At 41.2% G+C, this 23,726-nt stretch overlaps 1 protein-coding gene across 17 annotated transcripts in view; it reads right to left on the bottom strand.

Moving 5' to 3' along the window:
- Nucleotides 1-23,726, bottom strand: part of FBRSL1 (fibrosin like 1) — a 734,888-nt gene that overhangs the window by 189,538 nt on the left and 521,624 nt on the right. For all 17 annotated transcript variants that reach the window (XM_044989412.1, XM_044989398.1, XM_044989396.1 and 14 more), the window contains one exon: nucleotides 21,428-21,457. In XM_044989412.1, the coding sequence (XP_044845347.1) occupies nucleotides 21,428-21,457 (30 nt within the window). The remainder of the gene's footprint in view (nucleotides 1-21,427; nucleotides 21,458-23,726) is intronic.

Genomic DNA, 23,726 nt, shown 5'->3' with positions numbered 1-23,726 from the left:
TGTTCTATATTTCACTTAATTGTGAGAGGGCTGACACCACGGCCTGGCGTGGAGTGATAAAAAAGGATGCAGTCTGATTTGGCAAATTAGCCCCTGGTATGATGCAGTTGCCATATGTACTAGGTGCCAAATTTCAAATGGAGCAGAGTGACCTGACCCTGACCTTTGGCTCAGAATGCTAAGTTCAGTCTTCAGGGAGCCCTTCTAGCCTGAAGCATGTTTTAGAGCTGTGAAGAGAATAACTGTATTCACCTGGGGGTTATTTACAGCCGAACATTTGTATTCACTTAGGCTGAAATCTAAGGAAGGCTTTGGGGAAGTCTCAGCTTGTCATTCATTCCAAGAACAGACTTTGTGACTCTTATACAGGTGTCTGGGACCCGTGTAAATCTACCCTGGCTGACCACAAATACCTGATGATGCATTTATTTTAAAAAGCAGAATGCTAATTCTCATTCCACTAAGCTGCAGTACCCAGGATCTGACACCCTCTCTCCCACTGCTTACCAACAATTTAACAGTAGCTTTGCACTGTTTCTGTTACCAACACTTCACTATTTGTAATAGACATACTCCAGAACATTTACTAATTTACAAGTAGTATCATAAATAATTTAAACTATACTTGAAACGAATGAAGCATGTTTTTTTCATCCCTGCTATGCATAGCTGTGCTGTGCTATGCTGGTTGTTTGCTAACTAATTAAAAAAATGTAATTGTTCGCAATGGGTCATTAGAGCAAATTAGTGAGGTTAGACTAGAGAATTAAATATAGGCTAATTTCAACTGTAATCTTGGTAACTGTAATGTATAATCAGTGTATCTGTTCTATTCAAATTCTCATAACTGCACACCTGCCATAACTTCAAAGCCAACGACTCCTGGTGTCGGATTTGAACTCAAGGCCTTTTGCACTTTATACTGGAACCAGTTCCCCTAAAATGTACTAACCACTTCACAGATGCTCAGTCAATGTGATCCGCAGTTTATCTAAAATTAATATTGGCTCTAGGCAAGAGTAACATCAGGGATGGGCAAGATTGGGTTGGTTTGAAATAAGGCAAAAAATATGAGGGGCTGAAAGCTCAATTAAAAACTTTTGGAGTTCTTAATTCTGCTCAGGAGAGATTGTGAAAAAAGGAAAAATAGAGGAACTCAAAGCAAAAAGTCAAAAGATTAATTAAACTAACAGTATTCAGGCCATTCACTAGCTTTTGGATATTCTTCTATTCCTAGGGGCAGGCTTCCTTCTAGTTAACTAGAAATACATTTTTATTTTAAAGGAACTGAATCACTCCTGAAATTCATCATCTATGTTTAAATTACAGTTAACAAAAGTTTACAACTGTGAACTAGTTTGGCAAATCCCTCAAATAAAAAACAGTTTGTGAGATTTGGAGAACACCTTGATCTCCAGGAGACTGCTCCATTCCCTATAACAATAATAAATCTTCCCATTATTACCATAGAAGGGGAGGGGAGTTTTGGTAAATTGTGGTTTTATACAAGTTACATACAGAAAACTTCAGTTCTGTGAACTAAGGTTCCGTAGTAGGACACATCCATCTGCTAAGGCAGGGGTTCTCAAACTGGGGATCGGGACCCCTCAGGATATCGCAAGGTTATTACATGGAGGTCACGAGCGATCAGCCTCCTCCCCAAACCCTGCTTTGCATCCAGCATTTATAATGGTGTTAAATATATTAAAAGTGTTTTTAATTTATAAGAGGGGGTCGCACTCAGAGGCTTGCTATTTGAAAGGGGTCACCAGTACAAAAGTTTGAGACCCACCGTGCTAAAGTCTCTTTTCCTGCTATGGCCCCTTAGCTCACCCAAATTCAACTCTTCTCTTTTTTGGAGCACAGCCCATTGTGTGTGTCACTATAACACAAATAATTATACACAAAAAACTGCACAGTATTAAAAGAACTTTATTAAGGTTGCAAAGTCAAGCACTCAAAAGTGAGAAAATCACAGACTTAAAGTTGCCCACGCAACCTCAGTTTGGCCTCCTTCTGCGTAAGCATTTATGGCACAGTCTTTAATCACATCGGGGGTGGCAGAACTGAGGGGGGCAGTGGGGACTAGCACCGTCACAAAGTAAATATTGTGGCTGCTCCATCCCCGTGTAAACTTGTGCACGGGGGGCGCGGGCAGGTGAGAGCAGGACCTGGAGGGGCTGGCGAAGCTGCTGCAGATCTATGATCAGGCTAGGGAGCAGGTAGGAACCACTGGAGCCCTCCCCAGCTTCCGAGCCTGTAGTCGGCTGCACTCCTTCCACCTGAGTATCAGTAGCTCTCCTTGCTCATCCTGCAATCCCTCCATCCCCCCATTCACAGCAAGCTTCTGCCCCCCCCCAATTTACATAATATATTTTTAACAAAATTCAACTCCATGTCTTATCCCAGTCCCCTGTCCCAGTGCTAGTCCCTCAACCCCACACACCTACGGACTGCATCCGAGTCCCCCACTCTCCGTAGCCCCTTCTCTAAGTCCCCTCCCCGCTTGTCATCCTATCAGACCCAGCTCATCACCTTGCTGCATCCAGCCAGGCTGCGTGTTCCTTCTCCAAGCTGCCTGGATTCCAGTAAGAGGATCTTTGAGAGCACTAGAGAGATCGTTTCCCTGCTCTCAGTTCCTGTGTTCAGTGCCCAGGTCACTGCCCCAGAAGTCAGGAGGAGCAATTGCAAGCAAAGTCCTACTCAGTCTCTGCAGCACACTCAGTAAAGATGGAGTCTTAGAAGCTGCCAAACTCTAACAAGGCTCAACTCCACTGAGCATGTGCAGACAGAGTTTCAGGGGCTCATAACATGGCCAAATTTCGGCAGACATGGGGATGGCAACAGGCACATCCCTGCCACCAGCGGGTCACTCCTGACAAATTTCAAGTCCATGTCCCAAAGCACAGGCGCACTAGAGCTTTTTTAATGAAATGGTTGCAAACATTTTTCAACATTGGCAAAACTATGTCTTTTTTCATAACCTAGTTCTGAAAAATGGCTGAACCATTTTAACTGAAATTATCCAAAGTAATTCCACCTGAGGCAGACAACCAGCAAGAGAAATTTCATCCCGAATGATAAAATTTTGGCAAAGTTATAAGCAATTGAAAACAGGGCCTTATAATGGGAAGTGTCAGACATGCTGAATTTTAGATGTCACTAACAACAACTGGAAAGGGGGAAAAGACTTCAGTGGGTGGTGATAAGAGGACAACAGGTGCCTCACTCCCAACTCCCACAAATAAACCAGGGTAATGTGTTTTTAGGATGCACCGTAAGCTCATCCATTAGAAGTTTCTCGAAAGGAATGAAGGCAGTTGCACATGACAGAGATAAATGTTGTGTTAAGGGAAAATTGTGCTGAGATTGGACAGGATTTTCTGCACCAATGGCCACTTTTGAAAACAGCCCTGAACTTTATACTTCTACAAATGCACAGAAATGCAAGCATCTTTTACTGAGCAGTGACAGCTTTGGAAGAGTGCAGAAGTAAATCATAGGAACAAACAAACAAACAAATAATAAAAAGACTACCATATGACACAGAATGGCCAAAGGATGCAGTGAAATATGGATTCATGAGCAACACCTCTGAACCTGTTAGTGTGAATATCATTTCACAGCACCTCTCCATTCCTACTAGCAGGTGAAAGCAGCAATTAAGAAAGCAGCAGTGCTTTGCGAGCCTTCACTCACTATCACTGGCCAATCCAGCAATTTATTGGATAACCCATTTACTCCAATGTGAACTTATTTTGTACACCTACATCTATTCAGACTACAGGGATAGCCTATCAACCAGGTATTTTTTCTAATGATAATTCATTGCTGTAAACCTCTGTCCCTGTGTACAGAGGTTATTACAAAACATGGCTACTGTATAATGACTCTACTCTACACCCTCCTTCACATCAACCCCTATGTTCATCATTCTTCAACTGTCTGGGGGACAATTATACATAAGATGTCTGCCTCAGGAGAATAGATTGTACAGGATTTCCAGCATAACCCTACAGGGATTTCTTCTGTAACCTATGCTATGCTTTCAGATACAACTGTCCCACTCGCAAACAGATTCACCAAATAAACTTTTCAGTGCTTGAATTCCTGGCCAGAGAGTGAGGCAAATCCTCTGCTCACGCTCAATTTGAAACAGACTCTCCTTCTGGGGTGCAAAACTTCTGCCTGGAAATATGTCAAGTCAGGACCTTGGCCTGTATTCACTGACCTCTGATGTCAGCGATTAGATAATACATGAATGGAAGGGCTTTCAACAGTGCTATTGTATGCTGAGAAACATAATAAAGAGCACACATCATGGCAATCCTTAACATATAAAATTCCCTAGAGGGATAATCCTGTGAGAGAAAATGTCTTTGGTATGTCCCCGTTTTTCACACTGGTCTCACTGACTTAGCAGTTGGATACTGTACGGCAACCTATCCACCCACAAAACAAATCCCACCCACACCACAGGGCTACATAAAACTTTCCATTTCACTCCATAGAAAAATGCTATAGCCTCCATAGACTCTTGTACAGTTCCCAATATTCAAGAATCACTACTAAATAACCTTCATTTTCTCTTCTAAGGTGCTTTCATTCCATGCATTATAACCCTAAATCTTTTACAAAAATGAGCAAGCCCAACATCTTCAGTGTTTAAGAGAAAGCCCGATCATACTAAACAGATTTGTGTTTAGATTTAAAAGCAGAAGTTGGTACCACATTTAAAAAATGAACCAGTAGCAGAAGGGAATTTCTAGATGCAATGGGAAATGACAGCCAAATACTCCAAACTCAAAATGACAGTCTTGTACCAACAGCCAAGCTTTCCCTTATTAGGCAAATTGGCATCTCAACTTTCCAGCCCTATTATGTTAGCTTGTAAGATATGTGTTAGACTGTAAGCTTTTTGGAATGGAGATTGTGTTTGTCTATGCTTTGCAAAGCACTATGTGCATTTATAGCACTATATAAATGTCTCAGATAATACATGCAAATTATTCTACTTCCTTGAAGCCAGATTATATGCAAATTCCACAGTACTAGTGAGAAATGCATATCCACAGCAAGATCAGAGCCTATTGCAAATGGACATAGGACCAATTCTGTAACATTGGTGAAAAAGATACTATGCTAGCTTCATTAGCTAATTTTTTTTGACTTGCAGCAGTTAAAGGAAATCCCATAGCACTTGTGCTACTTACACTGAGTTCTGGTCATGCTTCTAATGCAAGTCAGTCCTGTTTTGCACTCATTTTCCCACATTCTATAACAAATGAGATTATATGGCTGCTCCTTGCTTTATTTCTAGTTTTAACACCCTACTTCTTTCACCTCTCTGCTTCTAATGCCTTGTTATCCCCACCTTCCAAACACAAAGTAGACATCAACAGAGAGTTCTGCCCAGGGAAGAGCTCGGACTGCTGGATGCTAGATGAGCAATAGCGATCCCCGCTGCATCCAGGCTTGATTTCATCACTGGCTATAGGATCTTCTACATCACTGCATAGCGCAAGCCCCAGCCCTTATCCAAGCACTTGCCGTTCAAGTTCCGATCACAAAGTTATTCCAGGAAGCTCCCTCTATGCATCATCTCCAACCTTTCCAATGAAAGGGCAGCTGCTGTGCAGAATGACCCTTTCCTGTGGTTTGCTGAGAGTTGGAAACCCAGCATCTATTTAATTGTTTTTGCCATCAGAAGCCATACCCCAGAAGACAGAATTGGAAACATTACAGCTACCTTTCTGAAAAAGCTAATCTGCACAGGAATCCCAGGAATCAAATCTGGCCAGTGGCTTCACTCCAATTTCCTCATTTGTGTACTGGGGGCCACCAGACAAGGATTACCTAGGATGATTTAATTACATGCAAAAACAGCATGTGGGGTATCTTGAGGGTTTTAGTTTTGGGGGTGAAGGGAGGGAAGAAATTAGACAGGCTGGGTTAGTTTGGGATGGTCTTTGATGACTAAGAGGGCTGTTGTCACACATTTTTTTTTTAATAGCAGCACAGGGTCAAGGATTGATACACACAAAGTTAAAGTTTCTTGTACCAACTTACTCCTGATAGCTTTCCAACAAGGACAGGATCACCGTGTCTGGCTGGCAATATGAGACAGCAATATACTTTCTCGAGATCTGTTCACTGGTATATAAAGGAAGACTTCACATTCTTCTATGTTAAATGATGCCTGTGGCAGAGGAGGGTGCCGGGCCGGGGGATGGGAGATGTGGCATGTTCTTGGTGACACTGGATGAACTCTTGGCCCCACTGAAGTTGAGGAGAATGTGGCAATTGACTTCAACAGGGCCAGGATTTCACCCATTGTCTTTTGATAGGTGTGTCTGGAGAATGGCAGATATCACCTTCCAATGAAACTCAGCACCTTCACTCTCATGGGGCCTGATCCTATGAGATACTACTGGGTGCCCTCAAGTCCCGTTTGCTGAGCTTCCACTGGAAGTGAGGAGACTCAGCACCTTGCAAGAAGGCTCTGGGGTACCACCCCCAATGGGGGCAGGGGAAATCTCTCTCATAATACCAATTTCCATAAACCGTGATAAGAGCTCATCAATGCTATCTGCAAACTGATTGAAGCCTTCCATTTAGGACTGTACCAAACAAATCTCATGAAGGAATTACAGTCCATGTGGTTTTTGTTTGGTTTTGTTTTGTTTTTCCTCGAATTTTATTTCTGGAATATTTTTGCTTAGTAAGGTCATTTTCTTGCATAGCATGCAATATCTAATTATTTGTGGCCTTTTTTTTTTAAACTGACATTTTTCCCAAACTTAAGGCTACAAGATGCTTATTCAAACCATCCTTTTTGCTTCGTTGAGGGCTCTAGTGCTGCTAACATTTTAAAACAAAAACATAAAAATGAAAGGCATACTTAGCTGGAACAGACACCTTTTTGTCCTATGAATGTGTGCACGGGCAGACACACACATTTATTTTACTCTCTCCTTTATGGTGTTTCCTATCTGAAGAACACTCCACAAAAAGACTTGACAACCTTGTATTGCTTGGATTTTAAAAGGAACCTGCGGGAGTTATGTTACCCCAAATCCCACAAAATGTCAACAGGACTGGATGCCTAACATCCTTTGCCTCCTTTGAAATTCCCAGCCTTACTGAACTAAGAAAAAACAGAAAACCTTGCCTAAAAGCAGGAATCCACTAATTAAAGAGAAATGGCTTATTTGTCTTGGTTCCTGAAGCCACAGTCCTCTATGTCTGAAAACACAAGTTTCTCACCGTCTCTCCCCTAGGGCTGTGACCTAAGCAACTTAAATGCTACACAGATTTTGGTCAAAATCTGGTCCTTATTTACTGGACTGCAATGTGCAAGCAATTACTGAATGGGTCACATTTATTGAATAAAAGCACTTAGGCATTATGTTTACAAAGGCTCAGAAACATTAAAATCCAGTGAAAAACAATTATTTTTACAGAATACATCTGCAAGCAATATGGAGTCATTTTGTTTTTGTAAATTTCTCCGTAACAGATTTATAGCTGGTGTGGAAAATGTTCACATCACGTCAGTGAGTTATTTTGAAATGCCAAACTTAATAAATGAAAAATTATTGCAAATAATATTGCAGCCCTACAAAAAAAGCAGCCAAAATGCCAGTGGTTTCCTGACTAGTCAAGCCTCTTAAGGTTGGCAGGACTCTTCAGACTAATCAGGAAGAGTTAGACAAATAATTATTTTATTACTGAAACTGTCAAATAAATCAAGATCTGGTCAGCAACTGTTTCTGATCCCTGCATTCTGGCTGACTTGCTTTTCCATAAAACTTAGGCTAACTGTGATCTTTGGGGGGAAAAGGTGGGGGGAGGTCTGTAAAACAAATATAGGCTTTTAAGCCTCCAAACAAAACTCTCTCCAAACTTAGGCCAGCATTTTTCTTGGCTTCTCCAAGTTTGTGCTCTGGAATATGGCTCAGAGAGGACCAGAAATGCTTTATAACCCACCAGATTCAATCAATGCTGTTATTCTTAGAGGAACTGTGGAGTTCAGTTCACAAAGGGTAACAGGAGCATAATGTTTAAAAGGACATTGTCTACTGAATTAGGCATCAACTTGACCTCCTTTATCACTTGATTCTTCTGGGATCTTCAGGCAAAGTTGTTTTCCCCAAGAATGCCTACTCTTTGGGTAGGCAAAATGAATAGGAGTTTTGCTTGAGTTACAAGGGCTGAGCAGGCCCATAACAAGGGTCACCACCAGTCCTGAATTGGGTGGGACTGTCCCGAAATGCAAAGTTCAAGTCCCAGTCCTGGGCTGAATGACTCCGGGACAGCATTTGTCCCAGACTCCCTGTGGTGCCAGTCCACGCCGCCGGAGGCTCAGGGGTAGCACCAGCCTCTTCCCAGTGTGTGTGTGTGTGAGGGGCTGGGGGGCGGAGGACTGAGGTGGACCTCAGGACACCCCCCCCCAACACCATGAGGCCCTGCACCTGCTCTTCCTCTTCCCCCTCTGCCCTGCCCCTTGGCCAGGCCAGAGCCGGGGTAAGAGCTGCCTAGCCCCGGAACCTCCATCTGCCCTGGGCGGCGTGCCCCGGGGGGACGGGCGCTGCCCTTGGGTCCCACAGTCACCTGCCCAGAGCAGGTGGAGAGTCCACGGCTACCCACAGTGGCCCAGGCCACCTGGGCGGTTCTTACCACGGCCTAGCTCTGGCTTCCGGCCTGGCCAGGGGGGCAGGGCCTGGGGGGGGGGGAGAGGAGGAGCAGGGGCTGGGGGGAAGAGGACGGGTGGAGGAGGGGCACCTGCATGTGTTCCGCTTTTGCCTTTTGAAAAGGTGGTCACCTTCTTAGCCATAACTGAGGATTGCAGAGTAGAGGAATTTAAGAAAGCTAACCACACCGAAGTGTTGGACGTGCTATGCACCGTACTCCAAACAAATTTGTGCATGCAGTGACGTTTCAGCTGAGTAAGAACTAAGGCCCCAGTTTAGCAAAGCATTTAACTGTAATTTTAAATCCATTTTCATTCAGCACAGCACGTAAGCACATGCTTAAATTTAGACATGTTGGACTTAAGCATGTGCCGACACTTAAGCATGTGCTTAAGTACTTTGCTGAACAGGGAAATCCAAATTGCTAAATCAGAGTCTAACTAAGGACATCAGGGTTTGGCCCTGTGTCCTACCCTGCCTAATCCAATCCAGAATGTGTCATTTATCTGCACTACATGATATTGGTTTGAACGTGAACCAGCATTTGGGGGAAAACCTTGAAATTAAGGCCTAGCCACTGCCACACTAGGGTTTATAACTGTGTTTGGAACCACTTTTAATCATGGTATTAACACAGATTATGTATACAAACCAAACAGGTGAGAACTGTGTTTAGAAATTGTAAGATCACCTAGGCAAAGACTGTCTCTGTCTTTGTGCACCATCTTGCCCAAAACACGTTGACAGCAATGAAAAAACAATCAACAATACTAATAATAATGCTAAAGATTTGCAAAGAGGATGAGCAGGGTAAGGTTTTGTGCAAGGACGCTGGTTTTAAAACATCCCTTTCCACACTGGACAGTGACACTGTGCTAACACCATGCTATCCACAGGTGCTTGACAACTATTTGCAAATACAATTATAGCTAGAGCAGCACTGTTCTTAATAGGAATCAACTTTTAATACAGATCAGTTTTAGGTCTAATTGACTTCACAGTGTCTCTATAAATAACTATCTATTCATCTAGCTAGCAGGCAGTGTACTCTCCTTGCACATGTCTCAGTATGGAAAGACAGCACTACAGGCATCATCCTTTTCTCTCTCCCACACCACACAGTTTCCTCTTCCACCTGCCATTTCATACAATGTTGACAGTTAGTGATTCTCTATTATTGGTGACAACATTGTTGTTACACAGAGAAAGCTTGCAGCGCCACCAGTTTGCCTCCTGAAAATCAACTTTCAGGAGGGAGGGGTGAAGGAAGGCCAGAGAGGAGGAACAGAGAGAAAAAACAGAGAGTTTTCCAGTTTACATAAACATCTCTTTAGTCATTAGTAATTGCTTAACAGACAAAACTGTCACTAGCTCAAGGAAAGGAAAGTGCCCTTTGCTTAGGCTGTGGCTACACTTAGCATTTCAAAGCGCGGCGCTTTGAAGCGCTAAGTGTAGTCAAAGCGCTGGGAGAGAGCTCTCCCAGCGCTGTCCGTACTCCACCTCCCTGTGGGGAATAACGTACAGCGCTGGGAGCCGTGCTCCCAGCGCTGGGGCTTTGATCACACTGGCGCTTTGCAGCGCCGCAATTTGCAGTGCTGGAGAGGGTGTGTTTTCACACCCTGCTGCAGCGCTGCAAATTTGTAAGTGTAGCCAAGCCCTTAAATAAAATGTTGATACGTGTGAAAACTAAGGTGGATTGTATAAAGCTGTTTTTCAGGATGGACTTCTGGTGTGACCAACTGAGGAAAGAAGTGGGAAGATCCAGTTCTGAGAGATCATCCAGGAAAGCTAGTGAAAAACCCAAAGTTTTTAAGCGGGGGGTTAGGATACAATCATTAATTGCCTTGTGCACACGCCGCCTGTCATATTGTTATAGGATGCTCACTCTTTTCACCTGGAGTAGTGCTAATTATTTACAATTCTTCTAGGACATATTGGAAAGAAATATCTATACTAAATTACTATTTAAGGGAAATTGGATCTGAGTAAATGAAACTCAGGGTAATGCTTTATTGCATTTCAGCTGTGTATAAGATAAGGTTAAACATGAATGGAGGGTTCATGCTGTATCGTTTTCAAGTAAATATTAAAAGAACCCATAATGATTGATTGCACGACCAAAATGAAGGACTATCTCCCAGCACATGTCTAAGCGTACAGGACACTAGAGCTCCAGATAATCATCCCTTAGATTTACACTGACTTATTTAATTTTGGGTAGCATTACAGCAAAGCCCATCCATCCAAAATGAACTTACAGTACAAATAAAATCTCTCCCCCTCCTCATTTACATAGCAATAAATGTACTTGTTACGTAGAGTGTACAGGAGGCAGCATAGTGTAAGGATTGGAGCAGGAGACAGAGTCAGGAGCTCCTGTCTCTGCTTCTAATTGCTTTTGTGGTCTGGAGCAAGACACTTTACCTTAATTTCCCCATCTGTAGGATGGGAACCATACCCATAATTACATGGATATTGAACGGCTGAATCGATGTTTGTGCAGTGATTTGAAGATATGCATTATGAAAAAGAAATATCTTACTTTTACACACAGAGTATTTCCCCCTTTCTTCCTCATTCTCATATCAGGGGTTCTCAAACTGGGGTTCGGGACCACTCAGGGGGTCTTGAGGTTATTACATGGGGGGGGTTGCGAGCTGCCAGCCTCCATCCCAAACCCTGTTTTGCAGCCAGCATTTATAATGGTGTTAAATATATTTTAAAGTGTTTTTAATTTATAAGAGGGGTCACACTCAGAAGCTTGCTATGTGAAAGGAGTCACCAGTACAAAAGTTTGAGAACCACTGTCATATATATTAGACGGGGTGGGGGTGGGGCAAAAGGAGTAGATGAAAACGAGTTTTTACTCATCCATTTAAAGCACACTGCCCTTCCATCTGCTTTACACTGTACATCATCACCTACTGTCCTAGCTGGAGATGATTTTCAAGTACTTAAACTGTTGATGGCTGTTGGTAATGATGTATGAAGCACAAACAAAGCCAGAGTTTCAAAGAATCATGGAGACTTCAAAAGGCTGAGAAGAACTAATAATACGATTTTGACTAAATACAGATACATACATCAAGAAGCTGCCACTTCTACCAAATGAGCTCTCCTTCTGGAGCAACCTTTTAATTTCTTGCAGTTGCACAAATGATCTCTTCTGGCACTGTGTGTTAGAGTTCAAGGAGACAGAGATCAGAACAATACCTTGATGCTCTCGCCACGTTAAAGTACTTAAGAGAACAAGCTTCAAGGTCTCAGCAAGAACAAGACTTTCAATGTAACACAAAAAACATTATGAATTTTAAACAAAACAAATCCAAAATGTATTCTGGTTTAGCTAAAAGTTAATTAATTTTCAAGGACTGCCTGTCACTCTTAAAGAGAATAAATATATACAAGGCAAACGTCCAAAGATTAGTTTTGGCTAAGACTGTTTGTAATAAGAGCGTAATAATAATATTAGTAGAGGAAGTGGTTACATCCTAGGATTGAGTCAGGCAATCTGGGCTTCTAGTCCCAACTCTGCCACTAGTTCACTGTGTGACAACAGACAAATCGCTTATTTTCTCTGAACCTCAGCGTTTTCACCTGTAAAATGATGACAATAATGCTTACTCATCTTTTAGCACACTTTGAGAGCTATTTTGTGCGTTATTTGAATTCCAGTACTGACTAAAACATGCTAAGTTGCCTCCACACACAGAGCGGGACATCATCCCTGCTCTGAAGAGCTCACAGGAAGAAAAGAAGCCCCATAAACCAGAATAAATTAAAATAAATATCAACTATCCCCAAATGCACATCAGCCTAGCTATGATCTCTTGTAGACCTCATGGCAGAAGTGGGTCTTGAGAAGGGATTTGAAGGAGGAGATACCAGCTCCCAGCTGCCGTGGATGGACGAGGAACCCCTCAGCTCCCAGCCACCATGGTGGCAGGGGAAACCATGCAGACGTAGCAGCAAAAGTCACAGACAGGTCATGACTTTCATGAATTTTTGTTTATTGCCCATATCCTGTTCATAACTTTTACTAAAAATAACCAGGGCAAAATTTTGGCCTTAGCAATAACATCAGAAGACAATGGTGGGAGAGGAGGATCAAAGGGAAGACAGGCTGGCAGAGTGGAAGAGGTGTGGGTGATGCATTAGAACAGAAGGGATCGGTGGGCAGAGGCAGAGCTGGGAGGGGCCCTGAAAAGGAGGACAAGAAACTAGCGTTTTATGGAAAAGAGGGTGCCAGTGGAGGAACTCAAAGAAAGCTGGAGGAAAGTCCTCTATTGTGTGGCTATAACCTGCCCTTGCAGGGGGGCAAGCTCAATTATCATTCTAATAGGCCTTCCTCATTAATAACTACTAGAATCCTAAGAACAGGCATGAGGGACAGACATAAGTTCAGGCTAGGGGAATAAGAAACTCGTGGTCACTTATTAACCATAGTCTGATTGTCCAGAATACGCAGTGGTGCATATCATATATCACAGGGCAGGCTTCAGCAATTAGTATAAATAAATAGTTCAGAAAGCATATTTATATCCAGAACTAAGAGATTGCTTAGGTTTTGAGAGCTGTAGACACTACAAATTAAACTTAGATCTATTGATATTACCAACCTGGGTTTATATGTGAATGGGAAGCCTTTCAATTTCAGCCTATTGCTTTTCTATTTATAATATTCCAGCTAGCTACACCTGCTTGATTATCTTTAAAAACACTTATCAGGTTGATTCCATTAAATAACAAATTAATATCTTTAAAGCGAATGTGGCCTTTTCCCATGAACTAGTATTTATGGACAAGAACATTTGGGGCTGATCTTTCTTGTTGAGCAGCACATCTAAGATTAAGACTTAAATCACCTGAATGATGCATTGGCAATAACTGGCCTGCTAACACAAATTCTTACTCACATAAGTAGTTCCACTGAGGTCAGTAGGACCAGTCAAGTGACTAATGACTACTGGCCTGATTTTTAGAAATGCTGAGCATCCACAGCTCCAGCGGAATTCAACTAGAGTTGTGAATGTTCAGAACTTTTGAAAACCAGGCTCTACTTGCACAGATAAAGATTTGCATGATCAAGTCCCAGGGATGTTGTTATTTTGAATGTTAAGTTTAATATTCTTAGAATTCCCTTCCAATGTTACTTATACTGAGGCCTCAGTGTTAACTATTGACAGGCAAATGAAAACATAAGATTTGGTGACTGTGCTCAGACTATAGGGTTTAGACCTACATTTTTTGCATTCGTGTCCTTAACTATTGAGATATTGGGGAAGGGGATTTCACTCTTTGATTTGGGGACTGGCTGTGTCAGATACTGGACACAGAATGTGGTGGGTATCCTGACAGGACACCAAGGCTGATGAAAATCTTGTAGGAAGAACGAAGCTGAATAAAAGTGAATTGGAAAAGATTCAAATCTGCGCAAACTACTTGCCCGTAGTCTGAATGCTACTGATCCAACAAGACGGAAAGCTGAGGCAGGTACTGGATAAATCAGCTCTGTGTTGTTGACCCTACAATACTACAGAGTAATCAAAATGCCAAAAGCTATAAACGTTTAACACATATATATCTTTTTCCTCATACAGGAAGATTCCAACCTATCCCAGGCATTTTTAAAGCCTAATTTTCACTGTAGCTCAATTATGAAAGCCCTTCCGCAAATTTTAAGGGCTTTTCCAATCAATGAAGACAGAGTGGGAAAAATAAGAAAAATCATTCATGGAAAAGGGATTCTGCTTAGTCTTTGGAACTTTGTTTTAATTAAAAAGACATGTTTCTGTCTCTCATCAGCATGAAGCCAAGGAACGTTTCTAATAGTTTTCAGCTCTTTTGCCATCTTATATTGTACATATTGCATCTGGTTTTACAGCTACATCGGCAAAATACTGTTTACCTGGACAACTGAATCATTACCAAGATATATAGCAACCACTAAAGAATATTTCCACATAGTTAAAAAAAATCAGAGGAAATTATACATTTTAGGGAAATTCATCCCAGCTGTTTGAAGAGCAAGAAAGGTGAGCAAACCTTTGTAAATCCATCAGGCCTTCCTTCCCCAGCCACCCCAATCTAAAAGCCTTAAAATGCAAATGACTTTGTCCTCGGATGTGATCTTGATTGTAAAGATTTTGTTTTGTTTCTTTCCTCCCTACCAAAGACAGAAGGGATAGTGAGTGAGTCTTTAAACTCTCAGTTCTTAAGGCTGTTAATATTTCACATTGCCAGCAGGGAAAGGAATTAAAACTGCCAGCAGCTATCCAGATAGATTTAAAAATCCCCTTCCCTTCCTCCCTCCCTCCTTTTTTCTTTCTGCATCCCTTGGCTTCAGAGAATATTTTCCCCGCAAATTGGTTTTAAATTAAAGGAGGTGATGAAAGCAATGTGCCGTCTCAGCATTTTCCCAGGTGCACTTAATCTAATTTCATTAAGGAGATCAGGACAGATGATCGCTACAGTCGAAACATTAAGTCTGTCCATTTTTGTATAAAAAACCATTAAGTCTGTCAAAGTGTCGGCGGGTGGGCTGTTTATTATTGGAGATGAAGGCGCACTTTGCTTCCCCAATAAACTGTCAGGAGTAGTCAACCACAAATTAAGTCAGCTGCTGCCAAAGATTTAGGCAAAGATCTCCAACTAATTTTGACACAGGTGTGAGAAAGGCCAGGGAAATAGAGCCCTTTAGTAGGTCTGTGAGGTTTGGGAAGCATGTTTTTTATGTATATTTGCTATGATATCTGACAAACTTCAAGTCAACGCAATGCAAATGTTGGGATGGGACATCATGGGGGTATGGTAAAGCTAAGTCATTGGCTCAATATGGTTTTAAATTTCCAGATGCCAAACAGCTGTAAACTGGCATTGGGCAATGGTAAGTGCTGAGAAGTTTCTACCACCACTTTTACCTACATTGCATCCTGCTCAGACCCATCATCTTATTCTTACACAGAAGTGAATTCATAAAATCTTCATTCAGCCATTTTTCCCTTTTAAGTGTTTTTGCAACTGTCAACACACCGTGGAGTCACGATGCATGGGTAATAATAAAAATATCACACAAAATTAAAGGAAACCCAACAATACAGAGAAAGTACAGCAAACTTCTCTAAAAGCACAGAAAAAAGAGTGAAGGTTTCAAATTGAGTTTTCAGGCATTACGAAGCTCAACATAATCTATTTGTTCAGAAGGACACCTTGTTTCTGGTAAAAAAATGCAGTTTGGTAAAGAGAGTCAGGATATTATGAAATGTCATTAAAGTTCTTTACTTTTTAAGTTAAATTTTCTTTATAATATATACAGAATAATTCATGATCCCTGGTAGAGTGCATGATTGTTGCAATTCTATCAAGAGCTTTTTTCTCATCTTGTAAACCACAAGGGAGCAGTTGAAACAGCATCTGACCAGCAGAATCTACCAGCCAACAGGTACATTCCTCCTGCATTTTGGTTCGGGGGAGCGGTGACACATGAATTCTCAATCAAGGAGAGGCAAATGTAACCTCTTGACTTCGACACTGACCCATGCACCAGTCCGGGCTCCAGAGTACAAGGGCTGATACAACAGACTCCAATGACTCAGCTCTTTGTGCATTCCTAGTCTTTAAGCTGCTTTAGTAGACAGAATGTAGCACACCTAGAACTCATTTCTGGACAAAGTAATCAAGAAGCTAGGGAAAAAAAGTCTCCAGCATCTGTAACTTCTGTTTTTGTGAGATAGGGTTTTGTAGTTCTGACAGCCTCACCTGGACTCGTGTGAAATGCACTTTGCATTCTGGAGCTTTCTGGTTATTTGTGCCCCAGAATATTTTTAATGGGAAGCCAAAAAACTGAGGATGCATCAGACATTGGACAAAGGAAGACCTGTGTGGAGAATGAAAGCTTAAGACGCAGTCAGTCAATCTGAGAACCAAACAGAGGGTTAGGTTTGGTTTGGGAACTGACATAGATTTGGAAGGGTATTTACACTGCCCATCCCTTTTGCTATTAAAGATTTTCAGCTGACTATGGAGGGGCACTGATGAGCTACAAAGTGAGTTCTCCATCCAGTGTTCCTTCACCAGATGGTAAATGCTGAACATCAATGACAGAATGGAAATTAGTGGAGGAAATGGGGGGAAAAAAACATTCACAAAGGTTTATCTGAAGAGACTGTGATTACATGTCAGGAATATTTTTGCTCCAAGAAGCATTTCAAAAATGACCTTTGCAAGACTCTTACATCACCCACACTTGTACTAGCTCTCTATGTCCTGTGTACATCTGAAGACTCTAGGCAGTGCTGACACTGTACACTATTTGGAGCAAGGACTGTAAGCGTCATATATTTATAAGGTGCTGAACACATTGTCAGTGCCCAGTAAATAACAGTAGCAGGGTGAAGCAGAATTTGAAGAACTAAATTATGGTGTGAGAATAAGGTCTAACAAACGGGCTACAAAGGAGCCTGAAGCAAACTTACTGTGCTTTTGCAAAGAGCACTGTGAAAACACTATTTTGGCAACTCCACCAATGCTCTTTTTAATTTGCACTTCAAGCTCAGATATTACTGACTTGAAGCTCTCCTACCAGAGCTAGAATACAAAACTGAATTGCAGCATAAACACACAGCGAACATTTAATTAACTTGGAAACACAATGTCATTTTTTCTCTGTCTTATTTAGCACCACATTAAATGAAGAAATGCCTGATATCTAACCCTTGATTTGGAGAGCTTACTTATACCCAGCGTCCATACAATTAAACTGACAACCCATAATTTCACACACAGCAGACAGAAGCCCAAGAATGAAAGAACATGAACGCTGAATTACTTTGAAAGAAAGAAATAGGCTTTTTTTTTTTTTTTTTAAAACACGGCCTTGAACATTGTTATTAAAAAAAAAATCAGAACAACATTTTGGTGTAATGAGCAGAGCTTACTCATTCCCTTGTTTTATGCAACTTGACTTTTGGCTTTCTGCAGAACGCCGTTTAACAGAGCACATTACCAAGCTGCTAGCCACTTTTCATAGTGATGCTAAAGCAGGTAAGAGACAATAAGTGGAACTGTTGATGGTTTATATTACTCTATTATGTTAATGTTCACTAAAGTATGCCATAAGCTCTCTCATTACATGTGTATAAACCAATTCTCTGTGGTGTTATTCCTGTGTTAAATGCTATAACTACATAAATCTTGAATTAATGGAGACTTTATAGTTCCTGAAAATGAAGGGTAATTGCTATCTGTTAATGCTGTTGTTGCTATTAAAGGAGTATATATTTTCTGTAACAATGTTTATGGACCATGAGCCTCACATAGCAGCTACTGCACGGTTTGGAACATAGTGTAATACCGTTACCAGCCAAACTCCCCTCCTCTTCCCGCAACACCAAAAAAAAGGCGATAAACTCTCCACAGCTACCACAAACTACCCTGTAATTCTCCTAACAACGGCAGAGTCCAAATCCATGCCCGTCAGTGAACATAAGGCAGAAGTAATGGGATTCATGTTACCGTCTCTGGGAATGCATGGTTTGCAGAGCTCTTAGTTTCTCTCAGTGGTAGAAAAGCTCAGTTTATTGTTTCATTTTTAAAACAACACAGTTCTTTGAAAGGATGGAAAGTGGGTGCAAGAATGTATCTCCCCGTTGCCTCCCTGGAGAGTTCTGTGGTGAAACAGAAGCTTGAGGCAACGGTTGGTGGAAATTCGCAGCACTCTCCCTCAGAAAGTAGAAGAGGCGGATTAGCAGACTTCAGTATACCTACCTGAAGTCTTTGTGCTTTTAAAAACAGCAGAGTCATCATTTGGAAGCACTGTCACAATCTGCCAGCAGACTGCACCTCATGCAACTATAAGTATCACTCTTCCGTTCTGGTTCATCTTCTTTATAATTAACTGTGCTCTAACTTGATTACCCTATGCCACTGCCCTCTAGAGTACTGGATGTGACTGCATAAAGGTAAAAACTATGAAGTGTCTGCTTATAGCTACTAATACAGGGAAGATGAATTACAAATGTTGCTCTAACGTATGCGTTTTTAAAATGTTGGGCGCTCTAACAACCTATATATCTATGGGCTAAATAAATAAGGGATAAGCAGTAGGCAGCGGATAGAATATGGAACTGGGAGTCGGAAGACTTGAGTTTTATTCCCAGCTGATGCCACTGACTCTGTGTAATTGTGGACAATTTCTCCTCCCTCCCATTCCCCCACCAATAAAATGGGATTGCAGCTGCTACTAACCCACCTTAGTGAAGTGATCTGAGATCTACTAATGAAAAATGCTATGTAAGCGCAAAGGATTTTATTATTAAATGCTGCCCTGCATTTAATTGGTGTTCAAAGGGTATGTGTGCATGTATTATACATAAAGATGGCAGAGAGAGCTTCTTGCTGAGCAAGCAGCAAGATAGGATCTCTCTGCAGCACTTTAAAATGCTAAGAAAGGTGCAGAGTCCATACCTCTTATCCCTTAGAGAGTGCGGTGTGTGGGCTAGAGCATATGTCTAGCCCTACAACTGGCTGCAAAGGGCAGGAAATGTTATTAGAGGGCACACTTTGCTAATGTTCTGAGGAGTAGAAATACTCCCCAAGTCCCCAGTGTAATCTCTCAGGCTACCATAAGGTATTCTTTGTTGAGGCCACTCAGGCCAGCATTTTGATAGCTCCTTGTTGCATCAGTCAGGGCAGGATTAAGATCTATAACCAACAGTTGTCCACTTAGGTATAACATCAGATGTAAACAGAGCCTGATTCTCCATGTGCTCCATGAATTTAGTGGGAATTCCACATGAAGGGCATTTGCACTATAAGGCCCATTGGAAAGACTGAAATCCCTCCATTTCAGCCATAATGGTGCTTAGACTTATGTGCTACATGCACATGTCTTTGAGGACACAAAAGGCAACCTTACTTAATGCCAGAGACCTACTTAATGAAACTGATGTCTTGCCTCATGTCTTTACAGATCAGAGAAAAGATATAAAAAAAGACAATTGTTCTCTCTCCCTTTTTGGTACAGAAAGTACTTTGATTAGGTAGGATTTACTAAAAGAAGGGGGTAGTTGGAACATGCATGGTCCAATTACAGATATATATGAAATGCTATAATAATGGTATGGGATGCTACAATGGTCTTTCATTTGCTGTAAAGGACAGTAAGTTACCAGCCAAACACAATGCCGCTTCCTCTAAAGGTAACCTCAGATCCCACATTCTGAAAGCTAATCAATGTTGTTCAGATTTCAATTTCTTCACTACAAGGTGAAGTCAAACCTAATCTAACAAACGTCAGTCTCAGGCTAGCTGGGTCTACCAGTGTAATTTAGATAATCATTAATAGCATAGCTGTATAATAAAACTACATGTCACTTACAACTTCATCTGAGGTTTGACTGGCAGATCTTTTAAACTGTTTTCTAAATGATTGCTTTTACTTTCTCTGATTGGGCAGTGTAAGAAATGCTTTAACTCTTTGGTACCCAAGCTTTGGGTGAGTAAATTCAATCTGTTTCTCTGCCCAAAACCACCCTCTGTTATTATTTATCCTTATGCGGAAGACAGCCTTAGAAACATATGCTGCAAAAACAAAATGTATGCTGAAAATGTCCACTGTATGTTTCATTCAAGAGCCATGATTAAAATATTCCTCTTTGTTTAAGACTTTTTGCCAAAATGTATCTGCTGTTTCATTCAGGGAAAATTAGATATTTGAGTGGACTTTTAAAAGAATACAATGAAAAAATTAAGGACAGCATACATTTTCCTGGTTTTAAACCCATGCTAAAAAACAAACAACCCTCATAAAATTTAGTTAGCATTAGCTTTCAATGCAGCATCTTGAATTCACTTCTTCCTATGGTTACAGGCAGTTGTGCTGCCAAACTGGATATGGAATTTCAGAACTCAGCCTTTACATTTGTAATGCTGATCCAGTGGAATATGTGCATGTTGTTGGTTCTCATGCATGGATATAAGGGACTGGAAAAACAAAGAATAGAAAAGGTTTGATGAAGGTTTAACCTGAGACTAATATCTGCTAAAACAGATGGCTATGGGGGTGCTGAAGATTTTAAATGCTTGATGTTCAAAAGCACATCGCAGTTGTTGCTTCCAGTAGAGGTTGTCTGTTTTCATTGCAAAGGTGATGGTCAAGCACAAGAATGAAGGTCAATGGAATGAAACAAGAAGTCCCTATACATATACCAAAACATATTCCTATAGCCTCCCACTGTCTAACATCTGTATCAAACAAAAAGGTCAGAAAAATCATTGCTGCGTGATAAATATGCATGCAACATGACAAAATACTCCCTGACAGTTACCTATCCTCACAGACAGTGCAGTACCAGTTGTCCATCTTCTAAACCCATTACAAAACTGACATGTTCAAAGGTTATTATAAATAAAATATTGGCTCTAGAGGAGTTATCAGGGAAGTCTTTCTCCGAAACAAAAAGATAGTGCCAACACAGTGGCTTGCATCCTACTAAACCCTGGCACATTAATCAAGAAGGGGTATTGTGTTAGCAACAGAAAGCTCGGCTGCATGTCTAAGCTTAGGGCAAAGGCTGAGACTATCATCTTGTGAAGGGATACAAGTTACTGATATTTCTAAATTTGACATGAAGGCTAAAGGAAAATATTATGTTATTGTTAGATTCATTTTTATTTTTCTCGTAGGGGAATTTCCAAGCTAGTGAAGCATATGGAAAAAGGGAATTCAGTCTTACCTTATCGTCAATATCACTCTCGCTGTCACACTGCAGATTAGAGAAAGAGAGAGAGAAAAGGCTTCATGAAATATCTGTATATAAATGAAACTCCTGCATCATCATCTACAATCTTTCAGGTGGCTGCTTAATAGATATTTCAATGAACAGAGAGTACACTTTCATTGTATGCATTTTACATTGCCAACATAAATAAAAAATGCAAAGAAATAGAAATTTCCTCTCTTTTTTTAAATAAAAATACAATGTGCTCATAGTTGAATTAGATGTTCACACACAAAGTGGGCTTTAATCAAGTGAGACAATCAGCTATGTGTTGCAATAACCACTGGATGTCACATGGATATTTCAACACAAATCTTGCCCTCTTTTCATCCAAAACTCTGGAAATGTATAGACACAGCTGTGGATGCCTCTAGTGTGATAAGCACTTTGTCATTTAATGAGGAAACTGTGAAGGTGGCAACAGTTTCTAAATCAGATTAGTAGCACCCATAATGGTAATTTAAAAAAAATATATATATATATATATATATAATAAATTATTTTGAATAGTGTATCTTAAAATGAGATTGAGAACCCAAGTCGAAAAGTGTTTATTTAAGGAGTTTCAGAGTGAACTCTTTTACTGTTTCTGAAAAGTGAATATTTCATTTTCATTGCACAAGTGATGGCAAGATAACTTGAGCACTGAATGTTTAGGGGTGTATGGATTTCATAGGCCACAGGTCGGAAAGATTTACATTTGGAAGATAGAAATAAACCCACACAGAGTGGAAATGTCTAGCTGTTGTGGGGCTTCTGGATTCCACTGGAATGTTAGTTCACCACGCGTGGATATTACAGCACACATTTGCAAACGGAGGTCAGGATGGGAATCCATGTTGTGAAACGCTTTATTGGGGCTCAGCAAGCTGAGACCATGCACCACAAGTATGGAAACTGGCGGTGAGAAATTTGCACATTTGTATTACCGAAGAAAGAAAAGGAAACCCTTTCTTAGGTCATCTAGTCTCCATCTTCTAATCTCCGGAGAGGGAGGATTGTTCCTTACTGTATAATAGGTCAGTTTAACTGGAACGCTGTGAAACGTCATGCAGTTATGCAGTGACACTCTTGCCTTTCTGTGGTTTGCCTTAGAAATTACATAGAAATCTCTCCTTCCTTTTGGCATCTGAAGTGGCATCCCTAAGTGCCAGAAGGCTCCTATGACTCTGTATTCTTTGATAAGTACAAAGCACACAATGAACTTTGGCATTCGTCAGTCATGATTCTATAGTTAACATTGCCACAGGTTTCCACTCTAAAGCTTATTCTCACCTAACTTTTTGCAGTAATAATATTCCCGTCTAAAAATTTATGTGGCTTATGGATGGGGGGCGGGGAGGAGTCAATAATTTTTTGGCTGTTATTTCAACAAACATTTTTCAAATGTTTCAAAAGTCTTTAAAAATGACATGCCCCATCCTTTCTTCAAATTGTAACGGCCTCTCCTGGTTTTCAGCCTCCTTTCACTGACAAATGCCACAGTTTTAAAACAACACATGCATCCGTGCACTTGTGTCTGTCACAGTTTTGAAGAAACAAGAATTCAAAGCAAAAAAGTTGGTAATCTTGGTTAACTACTGATTTGATCTCTTTAGTGATGCTGCTGGACAGAGACTTAACCATCTATCAGCAGCAATGGGCAGTGGTTAGGTAAACCTGGGAAGACTCTGCAGGTAATGTGGTGTTACAGGTAGATCAGTCTTAGCCAATTGAGTGCTTCAGCACCTAAACCTTATGTGCAAATCTAGAAGCGCTGCGAGCCTATTTTCAAGAATAAAAATGTAAGGAATTCAATAGGATATGGGACTACCAAGCTAAACAGGATCCCACTGCAACCTAGGTCTCCCCTCACAGCCCACTATAGGTTTATGCAACCCTATTTTCACTTTTGAGCTCCTTTTACCTTTTTAAAAGAAAGAAAAGAAGGAAAATCACAACACATACACTTTGTTAAACTTTCAGGTGCCCTTAAGGCTCAGCCATTCAGTTAACTGCAAAAAGACAGTTACCTTTTCTGTAACTGGTGTTCTTCGAGATGTGTTGCTCATGTCTATTCCACAGTAGGTGTGCGTGCTCATCACGTGCACCGGTGCCGGAAGCTTTTCCCCTAGCAGTACCCGTACGGGGGAGCGCCCTCCACAACCCCTGGAGTGGCGCCTGCCTGGCGCGGTATAAGGAGAGATGCGCGCTCCTCCCACCCTCAGTTCCTTCTTGCCAGAAAAACTCTGGCAGCGGGGAAGGAGGGCGGGAT

Source organism: Mauremys mutica, chromosome 16 (assembly GCF_020497125.1).
Source record: "Mauremys mutica isolate MM-2020 ecotype Southern chromosome 16, ASM2049712v1, whole genome shotgun sequence".
In the NCBI taxonomy this organism is placed as follows: Eukaryota; Metazoa; Chordata; order Testudines; family Geoemydidae; genus Mauremys; species Mauremys mutica.
The sequence above is the reverse complement of the archived record's forward strand: the minus strand, read 5'-3'. Positions and strand labels throughout refer to the sequence as shown.